Source organism: Physcomitrium patens, chromosome 10 (assembly GCF_059467195.1).
Source record: "Physcomitrium patens ecotype Gransden chromosome 10, ASM5946719v1, whole genome shotgun sequence".
Taxonomy (NCBI): Eukaryota; Viridiplantae; Streptophyta; class Bryopsida; order Funariales; family Funariaceae; genus Physcomitrium; species Physcomitrium patens.
Genome location: NC_143419.1, coordinates 9685775 through 9698291, shown reverse-complemented (window position 1 = coordinate 9698291; position 12517 = coordinate 9685775). Strand labels below are relative to the sequence as shown.

The 12517-nt window shown below is 43.1% G+C and overlaps 1 protein-coding gene across 1 annotated transcript; it reads left to right on the top strand.

The window, feature by feature from the left end:
* Positions 1-1201: 1201 nt before the first annotated feature.
* LOC112287734 (magnesium-chelatase subunit ChlH, chloroplastic) lies at positions 1202-7491 on the top strand. The gene is made up of 8 exons (XM_024531069.3): positions 1202-1680; positions 1829-1899; positions 2136-3156; positions 3412-3735; positions 3924-4552; positions 4750-6006; positions 6176-6808; positions 6937-7491. The coding sequence occupies exons 1-8, from the start codon at positions 1575-1577 to the stop codon at positions 7156-7158; spliced, it is 4263 nt and encodes a 1420-aa protein (XP_024386837.1). The 5' UTR covers positions 1202-1574; the 3' UTR covers positions 7159-7491.
* Positions 7492-12517: the final 5026 nt, after the last annotated feature.

Below are 12517 nucleotides of genomic sequence, written 5' to 3'. Positions count from 1 at the left end.
AATCAAGATATAAAAATGTAGGTAGTATTCCAACACAACTTACACATAAGAACTGTTTTAAGAGTATGTGATAGACTAAAATAAAAATAATGATTGTACATGTCAATGATATTAATCTATTAAGAACTTTTGTGACCAAAATAGTAAGGACATTGCAAAACCAAGTGAGATATCCATCAAACCCTATGCTAAAATATCCATGCAAGATTATTGACATCAAAGAAAAATACACATAAATTTATGTCAGAAAAGGGGGTATCAGGGGACACAAAGAAAGAAAAAGAGGGAGCAAGAGAGAGTTGTGAACATGTGAAAGTATCATGAGTACACAAAACACACGCACATGCACACACACAATCTCCTTAAATTGCAACCTGAACAAACCCATGACATGAAGAACCCTCCCTGACACTTGCAAACAACTTGTGATGAGCATTTTGAGAGAACATTAAACCATTGATCGATAGATGCATAGTTCCCTCTACCACAACTGGTCATGAGTTGGGAATTCTTAAATGTGTTGGGCTTTCATTGGTGAAAATTGGGGGTTTTTCAAGGAACAAAGAGATAATTGCTTCCCCAAGAGGACCCTATTGTTTTGAGATCGGCTATCATCCGTGAGTTGAATTTAATTCGCCAGGCGAAGAAAAGTGAAGAGAAGGAGAGGAAAGGAGGAGAGAGGATTACTAAGGGTTGAGAGTGCAATCAAAGGTGAGTTGAGACCTGACTGAAAAATCAATCACCATCAACCAAACCCCTTGCCAACTAGCTCAGTCCACACCCTTCCTTCTCTCGTTCACGTTCGTTCGATAAGAAGTTCTCAGAAACAGACACAAAAGCAGCCACAGCGGCGTGTGGGGGAAGGCTCCAACAGCTGCACCAGCAAGAGCGGAGTTCGCCCGTCCATACGTTACCATCCATCCGACACCGTCCAAAGGACGCCACGGTAATGCAGGGAAAGAGGCAGAGAGGAGGCGCGCGGTCGTGAGGCTCCGGGGGCGGTGCGAAGGGACGGAAGACCGTGCGTTGGAGAGCGACGCATACAAATCCGGAAGGCGCGGGAGATCCCGTGACCGCACGCAGCCAATGAGAACGGGCGAAGTCCAATCCATTCGATTTCTCTGCATCCTTTCCGCTGGACTGACCTACGCCAGTAGTAAAAAATCCCGCGCCTGGAGATGCATCAATCTTGTGCGCCTTGGGCGTGTGCTGACACCGTCTGCCGTGCATCTCTCCGTTGCCACAAACCTCAATCCAATTCGCCTCATTATATTCGCTCTGGCCTATTCCCCCTCGGAGTTAATTTGCTAGGTTCTGCTCTTCCCCTACCCCCCTTCAAGTGGAGGTGTGGCTAACACCCTTCTAGGATTACTCCCCCTCTCTCTCTTCTCGTCTATCCTGCCTGCCTGCCCGCCTGCTTGGCTTGGCATTGGGCCGCATTGGACCGCATTGGACCTTGACTCTTGCTGGGTTTGCTAGAGCTGTAGGTTTTAGTCGACACCGCCCAGGTTGTTCATTAGGGCATTGAATTCTGAGCGATCGGTGGGAGGTAGGAGTTGTGGGAGTTAGTGGAGATGGCGGCCTTGTCACCATTCTCGGCGACCGTGGCATCGTCGTCCTGCGGCGTGACTCCTCTGAACCGGCCTGTCGTCCCCCAGGGTGCGCGCGCCCAATGCCGAGGTACCTACCTTATCTCTTTTCTTTCTGCCACAATTTGTGCATTTTGCGGGCAATGGAGTGAGTGGACGTGCTTTAGGGGATAGCGTGGTGGATGAATTGAATGTGGTGTTGCGGAGCAATGATGGAGCGTAATTCTGTTGAATGGCAGCCGGCTTGGGTGGTCTGCTATCGACTTTCGAGGGAATTAAGCAAGTGGGCGATGTGAGCAAGCTCGGCAAGGTGCGTTATCGTTTTGGGACTCCCGCAATTCTATTGTCCCTGTGCGAGAGATGTGGGTTTAGGGGTACAGGCTCCGGTTCGCAAGCCTTCGGGCGTAATGACCCGCATAGAGGTTGCGAGGGATTGTGTCTAAGGTTGTCATAGTATGTACTGAGTTGTACGAAAGCATGCTGGCGAAATTCGCATGAACCGGGGGACATTGTGCATTGGCCTAATTCACCGCCGTTACCTCGCAGTCCGAGCTGTATGGCTCTCCAGTGGCTGTGCCGGCCCCGAGGGCGGCCGAACGCCAGGCATCGCTGCGTGTGGCTCCCAAGGCAATGATGGGAGGTGGCGGCATGTTCACCCAGACGAGGCCAGAGGTGAGACGCATTGTCCCTGCGTCCAGGCCGGGAGTGCCGGTGGTGAAGGTGGTGTATGTGGTGCTGGAAGCGCAGTACCAATCCTCCCTTTCAGCCGCCGTGAGGAATATCAACAGGACCCGCAAGGAGGTGCAGATCGAGGTTGTGGGGTATCTTGTTGAGGAGCTGCGTGACGCAGAGAACTTCGAGACGTTCAAGAAGGATGTTGGCGAAGCGAACGTCTTCATTGGATCATTGATATTCGTGGAGGAGTTGGCCCAGAAGGTGAAGGAGGTAGTGGAAGCCAACAGGGACAGGATGGACGCGGTGGTGATATTCCCGTCCATGCCAGAGGTGATGAGGTTGAACAAATTGGGCACATTCTCCATGTCTCAGCTGGGGCAATCGAAGAGTGCGATTGCCCAGTTCATGAGGAGGAAGAGGAAGGAGAATGTAGGGAACTTCGAGGAGGGCATGTTGAAACTCATCCGCACGCTGCCGAAGGTGTTGAAGTACCTGCCGAGCGACAAGGCTCAAGATGCGCGGAACTTCATGATGAGTTTGCAGTTCTGGCTGGGAGGCTCTCCCGAGAACCTGGAGAACTTTTTGGTGATGATATCGAACGCGTACGTCCCGGCATTGACGGGCCAGAAGTTGGAGTATGACGACCCTGTGGTGTCCCTGGACACGGGCATCTGGCACCCGATGGCCCCTCAGATGTACGACGACATTAAGGAGTATTTGAATTGGTATGGAACCCGACGCGATGCCAACGAGGCCCTGAAGGACCCGAAGGCGCCGGTGGTGGGGATTGTGTTGCAGCGAAGCCACATCGTGACTGGTGATCACGGTCACTATGACGCCGTGGTCATGGAGATGGAGGCGCGGGGTGCGAAGGTGGTGCCAATTTTTGCAGGTGAATTTCTCTGACGATACAAGCCCAGGGGCAATACTACGATCTTAGGAAACGTTCTGATGTGGTTGGCTCTGCAACAGCAGACACGTACTGTAATGTGGTGGAATTTGCATGCTTAATTGCCTGACGCGGGAACTGCTGGCACGATGGTAGAGCTGAGGACATGATATAGACGGTAGAGGTAAGTGTGTGGCATGGAAGAAGATGACATGTGTGCGCTGCTGAATCTTGTGTGGCTGCTTTGATGAACGTTAGGTGGCCTGGACTTCTCTGGACCCGTGGAGCGATTCTTCTACGACCCGATCACGAAGAAGTCATTGGTTCAGTCGGTGGTTTCTCTGACTGGATTTGCTCTCGTGGGTGGACCCGCAAGCCAGGATCATCCTAAGGCCATTGAAGCTTTGAAAAAGCTGGATGTGCCGTATTTGGTCGCACTTCCTTTGGTATTCCAGACGACCGAGGAATGGCTGGGCAGCACTTTGGGACTGCACCCTATTCAGGTTGCCCTCCAAGTTGCCCTACCTGAGTTGGACGGAGGTTTGGAGCCAATCGTGTTCTCCGGGCGTGATAGTCGCACAGGTACGGCTTCTGCGTAGAGATTTTTTGCAGGGGTGATTCTGAGTTAGCGCAATTTCACGTGGGGGGACACTCTGCTATAGGGGAGAGGTGTGTGGTGCAAGTCTTTGAGTGCGAGAGTGTAGTGGCTTGGTCAAATGTGGGTGGTTGAGACAGGAGCATTGACGGGGGAGCGTGGTTGATGGTTGCAGGCAAGTCCCATGCGCTCCACGACCGCGTGGACCAGCTGTGCACTCGGGCCATCAAGTGGGCTAACCTGAAGCGGCTGGCGAAGGCGGAGAAGAAGTTGGCGATCACGGTGTTCAGCTTCCCCCCTGACAAGGGAAATGTCGGGACCGCCGCGTATCTGAACGTGTTCTCGTCCATTTATAGTGTGTTGAAGGAGTTGAAGGCTGACGGGTACAACGTGGAGGGGCTCCCCGAGTCATCGGAGGCACTCATAGAGGAGGTGATTCACGACAAGGAAGCTCGGTTCAGCAGCCCCGACCTGAATATCGCGTACAAGATGCCGACACGGGAGTACTATCAGCTGACTCCTTATGCGAAGGCACTGGAGGAGAGCTGGGGCAAGGCCCCGGGGACTCTGAACTCAGACGGGCAAAACCTGCTGGTGTATGGAAAGCAGTTTGGGAACGTGTTCATCGGTGTCCAGCCTACGTTCGGATATGAGGGAGATCCGATGCGTCTTCTGTTTTCGAAGTCGGCGAGCCCTCACCACGGGTTTGCCGCGTACTACACATTTTTGGAGAAGATCTTCAAGGCGGATGCTGTTCTGCACTTTGGAACTCACGGATCACTGGAGTTTATGCCCGGAAAGCAGGTTGGCATAGTATCCCACTTGTTCGTGAAGATGATGTTACTGGGGGTTACGGGCATGATTAGGGTGGTGTGTTTGGAACCTCGTGGAGTAGATACGAGTGCTTGGAGTAAAGTTATGTTGCGTGAAGGAATGGGCATCGCATGTACTAGGCACAAGGGTTTGGCGTTGTTAAGATCTGCTTGGTTTTTATGGCGCAGGTGGGCATGAGCGACATCTGTTACCCCGACAGCTTGATCGGGAACATCCCCAACATCTACTATTATGCTGCGAACAACCCGTCAGAAGCTACGATTGCGAAGAGGCGTAGCTATGCCAACACCATCAGCTACCTGACACCCCCTGCCGAGAATGCTGGTCTGTACAAGGGACTGAAGCAGCTGAGCGAGCTGATCTCATCTTACCAGTCATTGAAGGACTCTGGGCGTGGTGCGCAGATCGTGTCGAGTATTATCAGCACTGCGAGGCAGTGTAACCTGGACAAGGACGTGGAACTGCCTGGCGAGGAGGCGGAGCTGTCAGCCGACGAGAGGGACACCGTGGTAGGTAGGGTGTACGGAAAGCTCATGGAGATCGAGTCGAGGCTGCTGCCTTGCGGGCTGCACGTGATCGGAGAGCCTCCGAGTGCCGAGGAGGCGGTGGCAACGCTTGTGAACATTGCTGCCATCGACAGACCGGAGGAGGACATCGCTGGGTTGCCAGGGCTGTTGGCTCAGGCCGTGGGGCGTGAGATTGAGGACGTCTACAGGAGTAGTGATCGGGGTGTGCTTGCCGACGTGACTCTGCTGAACGAGATCACACAGACGAGCCGTGAAGTGGTGGGTGCGTTCGTGGCGAAGACGACGAACAAAGCCGGTCAGGTGGTTAACGTGCAGAATGGTCTGGCCAACCTCTTTGGTTTCGCAAAGAAGGATCCATGGATGGATGCTCTGCAGAACACGAAATTCAGGAACGTGGATCAGGCGAAGATGACCACTCTGTTCGAGTTTTTGGCATTCTGCTTGAAGCAGGTGGTAGCGGACAATGAGCTAGGCGGTTTGAAGGAAGCGTTGGAAGGGAGATTCGTGGAGCCTGGCCCAGGAGGAGACCCGATCAGGAACCCGAACGTACTGCCAACGGGGAAGAACATCCACGCTTTGGACCCCCAGGCCATTCCGACGGCTGCGGCTTTAGCGAGCGCGAAGATCGTCGTAGATCGTCTGCTGGAGCGTCAGAAGATAGAGAATGGTGGCAAGTATCCGGAGACGATCGCATTGGTGTTGTGGGGTACGGACAACATCAAGACGTATGGGGAGTCTCTTGCCCAGGTGTTGTGGATGGTGGGTGTTCGGCCAGTGCCCGATTCGTTGGGGCGTGTGAACAAGATCGAGCCAGTGTCTCTGGAGGAGCTTGGACGACCTCGCATTGACGTGGTGGTGAACTGCTCGGGCGTGTTCAGGGACCTGTTCATCAACCAGGTGGGTTTTGTGGATGTCTGGCGTTAACTTTTCTCACTTTGTCGTGCATCGTACACCAACTGGAAAGAGTGATGGTATTTGGCTGGGGTCATGGATACGTACTGGGGCATGGTACTTCCGCGTTGAATGAGCTAATGAATGCGTGCGCGATGGTGGTGTTTATTTTCAGATGAACTTGCTGGACAGAGCAGTGAAGACTGTGGCAGAGCTGGATGAGCCTGTGGAAATGAACTTTGTGCGCAAGCACGCGTTGGAGCAGGTGGAGACCCTAGGGGTGTCGTTGCGGGAGGCTGCGACTCGAATCTACTCGAACGCCTCAGGGTCGTACTCCTCGAACGTCAACCTGGCGGTGGAGAACTCATCGTGGAACGATGAAAAGCAACTGCAGGACATGTATTTGTCACGGAAGTCGTTTGCTTTTGACAGCGATGCTCCCGGTGCTGGAATGAGCGAGAAGAGGCAGATCTTCGAGTCTGCTCTAGCAACAGCAGACGCGACGTTCCAGAACCTGGACTCTTCGGAGATTTCGTTGACGGATGTGAGCCACTACTTCGACTCGGACCCGACGAAGCTCGTACAGAGTTTGAGGCCGGACAAGAAGGCACCAGCTTCGTACATTGCGGATACGACGACTGCAAACGCGCAGGTGCGGTCTTTGGCGGAAACGGTGAGGCTGGATGCCCGGACGAAGATGCTGAACCCGAAGTGGTACGAGGGGATGCTGTCGAGCGGTTACGAGGGTGTTCGTGAGATCGAGAAGAGGCTGACAAACACGATGGGTTGGAGTGCAACTTCTGGCACGGTGAGTAGTTGGTAGTGGCGGTTACTCGGTTCGTCGTGGGGAGAGGAATTGGCGGAGGGAAGCAGGCTGGTTTCTCATGGGTGTTTTGGTTCTGTTCTGAGCTTTTCCATTGCCGTTGGGTTTGGCAGGTGGACAACTGGGTGTACGAGGAAGCGAACAACACCTTCATTAACGACGAGGAGATGCAGAAGAGGTTGTTGGAGACGAACCCCAACTCGTTCAGGAAGCTGGTGTCGACGTTTTTGGAAGCGAATGGGCGCGGCTACTGGGAGACTTCTGAGGACAATCTGGAGAAGTTGAGGCAGTTATACCAGGACGTGGAAGACAGGATCGAGGGCATTGACAAGTAGAGGAAGGCCTGTGAATATGAAGTCGTTTGGAATAGCGGGGACGAGAAACCGCGAGGTCGCAGGATGGTGGCGGTGTGTAATTTTGTTGGGCAACGTGAAAATAGCAGGCTCGCATTAGTTGACAATTCATTGGATAGGGTTAGAGTGGGATCTAGCCCTTGATACCAGGTCTCGGTTGTGCGTTTGCGAACATTGGTGTCATGTAACAGTAGTCGGTGTATGTAGCACGGGAAAGATGAGAAATTATTGAGAAACGGGTGTGATGTTTCAGGGGGTCCTCGTTGTGTAATGCTTCGTTGGTCCTTTTCAGTAAACCAATGTTATTGGCTGTTAGTATCTGTGTGTACTGAATACGGTGTGCACTTGTGGAGGATGTTTCAAGTGTTGGTGTTGGACAGAAACGGTTGTCTACTCAATCAGATACATGACTAAAAACTTGTATTGTTCTAGAGGAAACGGGTAATACAACCCCACTGAACATAGTGATTGAGCAGTAAAACAATAGAACACTGGGTGGGGAATGTAAAAACAAACCTTTCCAAGAAGTCGAAGCTGTTTCGCATAATTTGGCAATGGAGGGTCGTGCTACACTTGGTTGTCATGTTGGTAAGACAGCTCTGCCGAATGTGTTCTGCCACGTTGAAAGTTATGAACATGTTCAATTTACTACATACCCCTCTCATGCATTGTACGATTTAATCTGAGCATTTCATCGATGATGCAAGTTATTTCATGTGAGCATATTGAAATATAGATTTTTTTAGGATATTTCTAAGGTTGACAAGGAATAATTAGAAGCTTACTTAGATTGTTGAAGATTATACATCGTCTAGAAATAGTCTTTAAAAAAATTATTAAAAAGTAGATTAAAAAAATATTGTAGCTAAGATCATCAAGTTTTTAGATGAGTTATAATTTTATTATAATAACTTGAAGAAAAACATAAAAACTAACATCAAAGTATTACTAGCATAAAAATCCAACTTCATAATTATTATAATATTATTTAAGTATTTCTTATAAAAATAAAAGGTTTAATTAATAAATTGTAGATTAAGAATTGTATATAAGTTTTCTTACTATCAATATTTTTTTAGCACATAAAAATTAGAATATAAATATTAAAAAAACTTAATAAATAAATAAATAAATAAGTATGAAGTTATTCATTACTCATTCTTGTGGCCAAGAAAATTTGCCTAATGAATTTATTGAGATTGGCAAAACAAAGTTTTAAAGCTTATAATGGCCTATCATTAAGTCTAAAAGTTATAAGAGCATTTTTAACAAATAACAAGAAATTGAGCTATTAGGAGCAAGCTTTACAAAAGTTGAAAAAACAAAGAGATTTGGATGGAGACAAAAATAATATTAACTAAAAGATTTGGAAGATATTAAGAGTAAGCTTTAACAACTTTAAAGTTGAAGGAAAGAATATGTTTTTGGACATAAGTTTTATTTTTGTAGTGATGAGTGTCCACAAGACATGTCAAAAGAAAGAACATTGTAAATATGGTTTTTGATTGACCTTCTATAAAGATAATAATCAAATTTATCAAAGTATTGAAAGAAAGATTCTATTTTTTTAAAAAAAAGAATTAAATAAAATTTTCAAAAATTCATTTTATTTTTGAGATGATAATGTCATTTCAAGTTTTTTTTTATTTTATTTTATTTTATTTTTTTAATAGTATTTTAAAGATAGTAATAGAGTCAATTTAAATCAACTAAAAAGATAGTCAAAGATGTAAGGTTCCCTAATACATTTGGCAATAATGTCAAAATTTTAAAATTATTTATAATTCATGAAGATGATTGGGTACTTGTTTATGATAGCAGTTTGAATAACCAACACAATTCTTTGTGAAAATTTTCAAAGCATTGGTTTAGATCTTATGTAGTTGTAAATATTCTAGATAATGCTACATATATATTAAGGGAGCTAGATGGGACGCACCTTAAGATTTCAATTGCAAAAAAATGTATAAAACTTTTTCAGCAACGAAATCAAGATATAATAGGTGAAGGTACTAAAGAAGACATTGATTTCTTTACAAACAAAGAAGAAGATATAGATCATGAAAGAGACAATGTTGAGGAGGTAGTATGATGCCCACCACAACTTTTTCATTCTTGGTGCATACCAAAGAATGTACAAGTTTGGAGGGAGTGGATGTCATATTGTGGTTTGGCTACCATGTGAAAAATATTGTGTTTATTTGTTTGATATATGATTTACTAAGTAATATGATAAAAGCCATGTTAATGAATTTTAGTTGGTTGTAGAATGGAGTTAGATTACTACCCTAAAAAGAGATTGTTTAAAAGAACTATTATTAGAATTTATATAACTTTATTTTCTTTTGATAGTGACTTTTGAAGTTGATCTTATTAGTAGTAACTTTTAAACATTTAGAGTCACCCTTATTAGTCATTGGTGACCTTTGAAGTTTTATTTTGGTTCTTTTATTTGGTAATTAGGACATATATTATGTAAATCTTATTAGAAAAAAGATTAGAGAGGGATCTTGGAACCAAAAAGTGCAATTAGGACATCCATATGGATGAATGGAGATGGATGATGAAAATCTCCATTCTTATTGGTCAAAAATCATGTCCAATGGGCTTTAAGGAGGCTGCCCCAAGGCCTTATTAGGGATTAGGATTATACTTTCGGGGCCATTTGAACTTCAAAGGCTAAGGTCAGAAAGCTTAGGTTTTTGGCTATAGTTTAGGTGGAAATTTTTTGTGATTTGGAGTTTATATGAAAGAGATATGGGCGCTCAAAGTTAAGATGTTGATTTTGGGCCTACTATCACTCTTTTGGATATAACATGCACGTACAAAAAGCAATAAAGGATCAGCGACTAGGATTGGAGAGACCACTTTCTCGGCTATACTTTTGGTATATTGTTTGATGGATTCCAAATTAGGATAAAGCATATATTAGAGGTTGAAATTAGTACTTACAAATCTAAGTGTAGTAAGTGATCCAATTCACTAGTCATTGTATTTTGAGCTATATCTTGAGTAATTTGATAAGATTTGGGCTCAAAATTTCCAATAATGTGTATAGTCATGTTAATAACCTTTTTCCACAAATTTTGTGGCATTTTAATTTTGGAGTTTTGAGGTATAAAGAAAATAGTATTCAAGTGCTTATAAATTAGGGTTTAGAGCACCTACTAGGATTTCTAAGTTGCCAAAAGATCAAGAGCAATTTTTTGATTCATTTTTTTTGTAGTAAAGCTTAAGAGTAAGAGCTACGTTACAGACAAATTTGAAAGAAAATAAAATATTGGATCAAAAGATATGATTTTCTAAAATTTGGAAAGAAAAAAACTTTTGTGGAAAAAATATGTTTTGATGGATTTTTCTACAATTTGGGTATTTTATATAAAGTGAAGAGGATTTGGAAGCCAAGACTTTGTATGTAGGTTAAAAGTAAAATAAATCACTTATTAGAGCTTAGTCAATAAGTTAAAGCTAAATTCTCTACAGCTAGATACCTCATGAATTTCTATATTGTAAATCTTGCTATTTGACATGTTGGGTACATGGTGTGAAGTTTATGGGGCGGATAGTTTTGATAAAATATTTGAATTTTTTTTTTGGCTAGAGAATAAGGAAGTTGTAGTGGAAACTACATTGGGGCATTAGTATTGTAGTCTGATTGTGCTATTGCTCAAATGTTTGCAAGATTTGCCTTTTGTATGTATCAATATTAAAAAGTGGATCTTAAAGAAGTAATGGCCATCAAATCCTTTGAATTTCTTGTTGGGTTATTGGACCACTTTGATGGAAGAAACATTTTTAGGTATCTTTAATTTTATTTTCAAAAGATGGAGCTTATTTAAGTATTGAAAAAAGAATTGATCCTAACATTTGAGCTTGTTATTGTACCAGAGTTTTATAAGCATATAACAAGAATTATTTAGACTCATGGAGAAAAATGGGACAATTTTATCTTTCAGCTATAAGAAGAATATTCTCTGGAGGATGTTGAATGTAAAACTAAAAATCTATCTATGGAATAGGTTAATAAATTCAATAAGAAGTTGGCTGCAATACAATTGTTTAGAGAATTTAATAGACAATTTCTCCAATTTTGAGGGAAGGAGTAATTTTATGAAAAGATAAAAAGTTTCTATTATGAGATATAAGTGATTTTTTTAAAACCAATTTTGAAAAGAAAGAGATGAAAAGGATTTTAAAAGATTCTTTATCTCAACATGTTATGATATCAAAAGAAGATACCACCTATAGTATTGAGGTGGTAAATAAAAAGAAAGATATTTTTTATAAGCATGTAGAGGCAAAGAATTTATGGAATTATGTTATGATCAATATAGATAAGTAAAAAATCACAAGAAAAGAATTGTTTAAGATAACTATACTAATTAGGAATGCTACAAGGTGGGATGATCATGTTAATGTTATATTTGTACATGTTCATTTGGCAAAACCTCAATATGAATCTTTAGTGGATGTGAAAAGGAGTAGAAATACAACAGATAAAAATCCTCAAGAGCCAAATGAAAAAAAAATGTCTCAGAGGAATAAAAAGGTAAATTGAAATAAGAAGATACCTATACCACAAGGTAATAGACCATCAAGAATTCGACCATCTATATCATATCCTAGAAATACACCATAACCAAAGAATAAATGGAAAGATAGAATAAAAGCTAATAAAAATAAAGAGAAGAATAAGCTTATTATTTATAAGTTGCAATCATATATAGAAGCAGCTACCAATTTAAAAACAATACTAGAAAAAAGGGAGTTGAATATTAAAACTGAATTTTTTTTGTAAAATTTTTTAGATATTGCAAGAAAGGAATTCTATAATATCATTAATGATATTATTAAATAAAAAAGACAATTGATAGGAGAAATTGCAGTATCTAGTGCTTTGGATACAATACTAATAGAAGAAGAGGAAGTAAAATTGGCTAAATGTTGTACCAATAAAAAGGTTCAATTTTATTTGGTAGAAAGTAAGATTAATTACAAAGGCTCTAGTCACTATACTAAAGATCATTAGACTAGAGCCACTATAGAAACCTAGGTAAAGATGAGAGATTTAATAAATCCAATAATTGCTCTTATAGACCATAGATCTAAAGACAATATTATGTCAAAAGAAATTTACAAATGTAAAAGGTGGCTCATTCACACTGAACATGGTTGAATAATTTATGTAGCAAATAATTCATGGAGAGATCTTTATGGTGCTTATTCTAATATAAAGGTAAAAATTAGAGATGTAACTAGTAAACAAAATTTCTTTGTTCAAGTTACTACTTTATATCCAATGATTCTTGAACAATCATATATTATAGTTGTGAGAATGGAA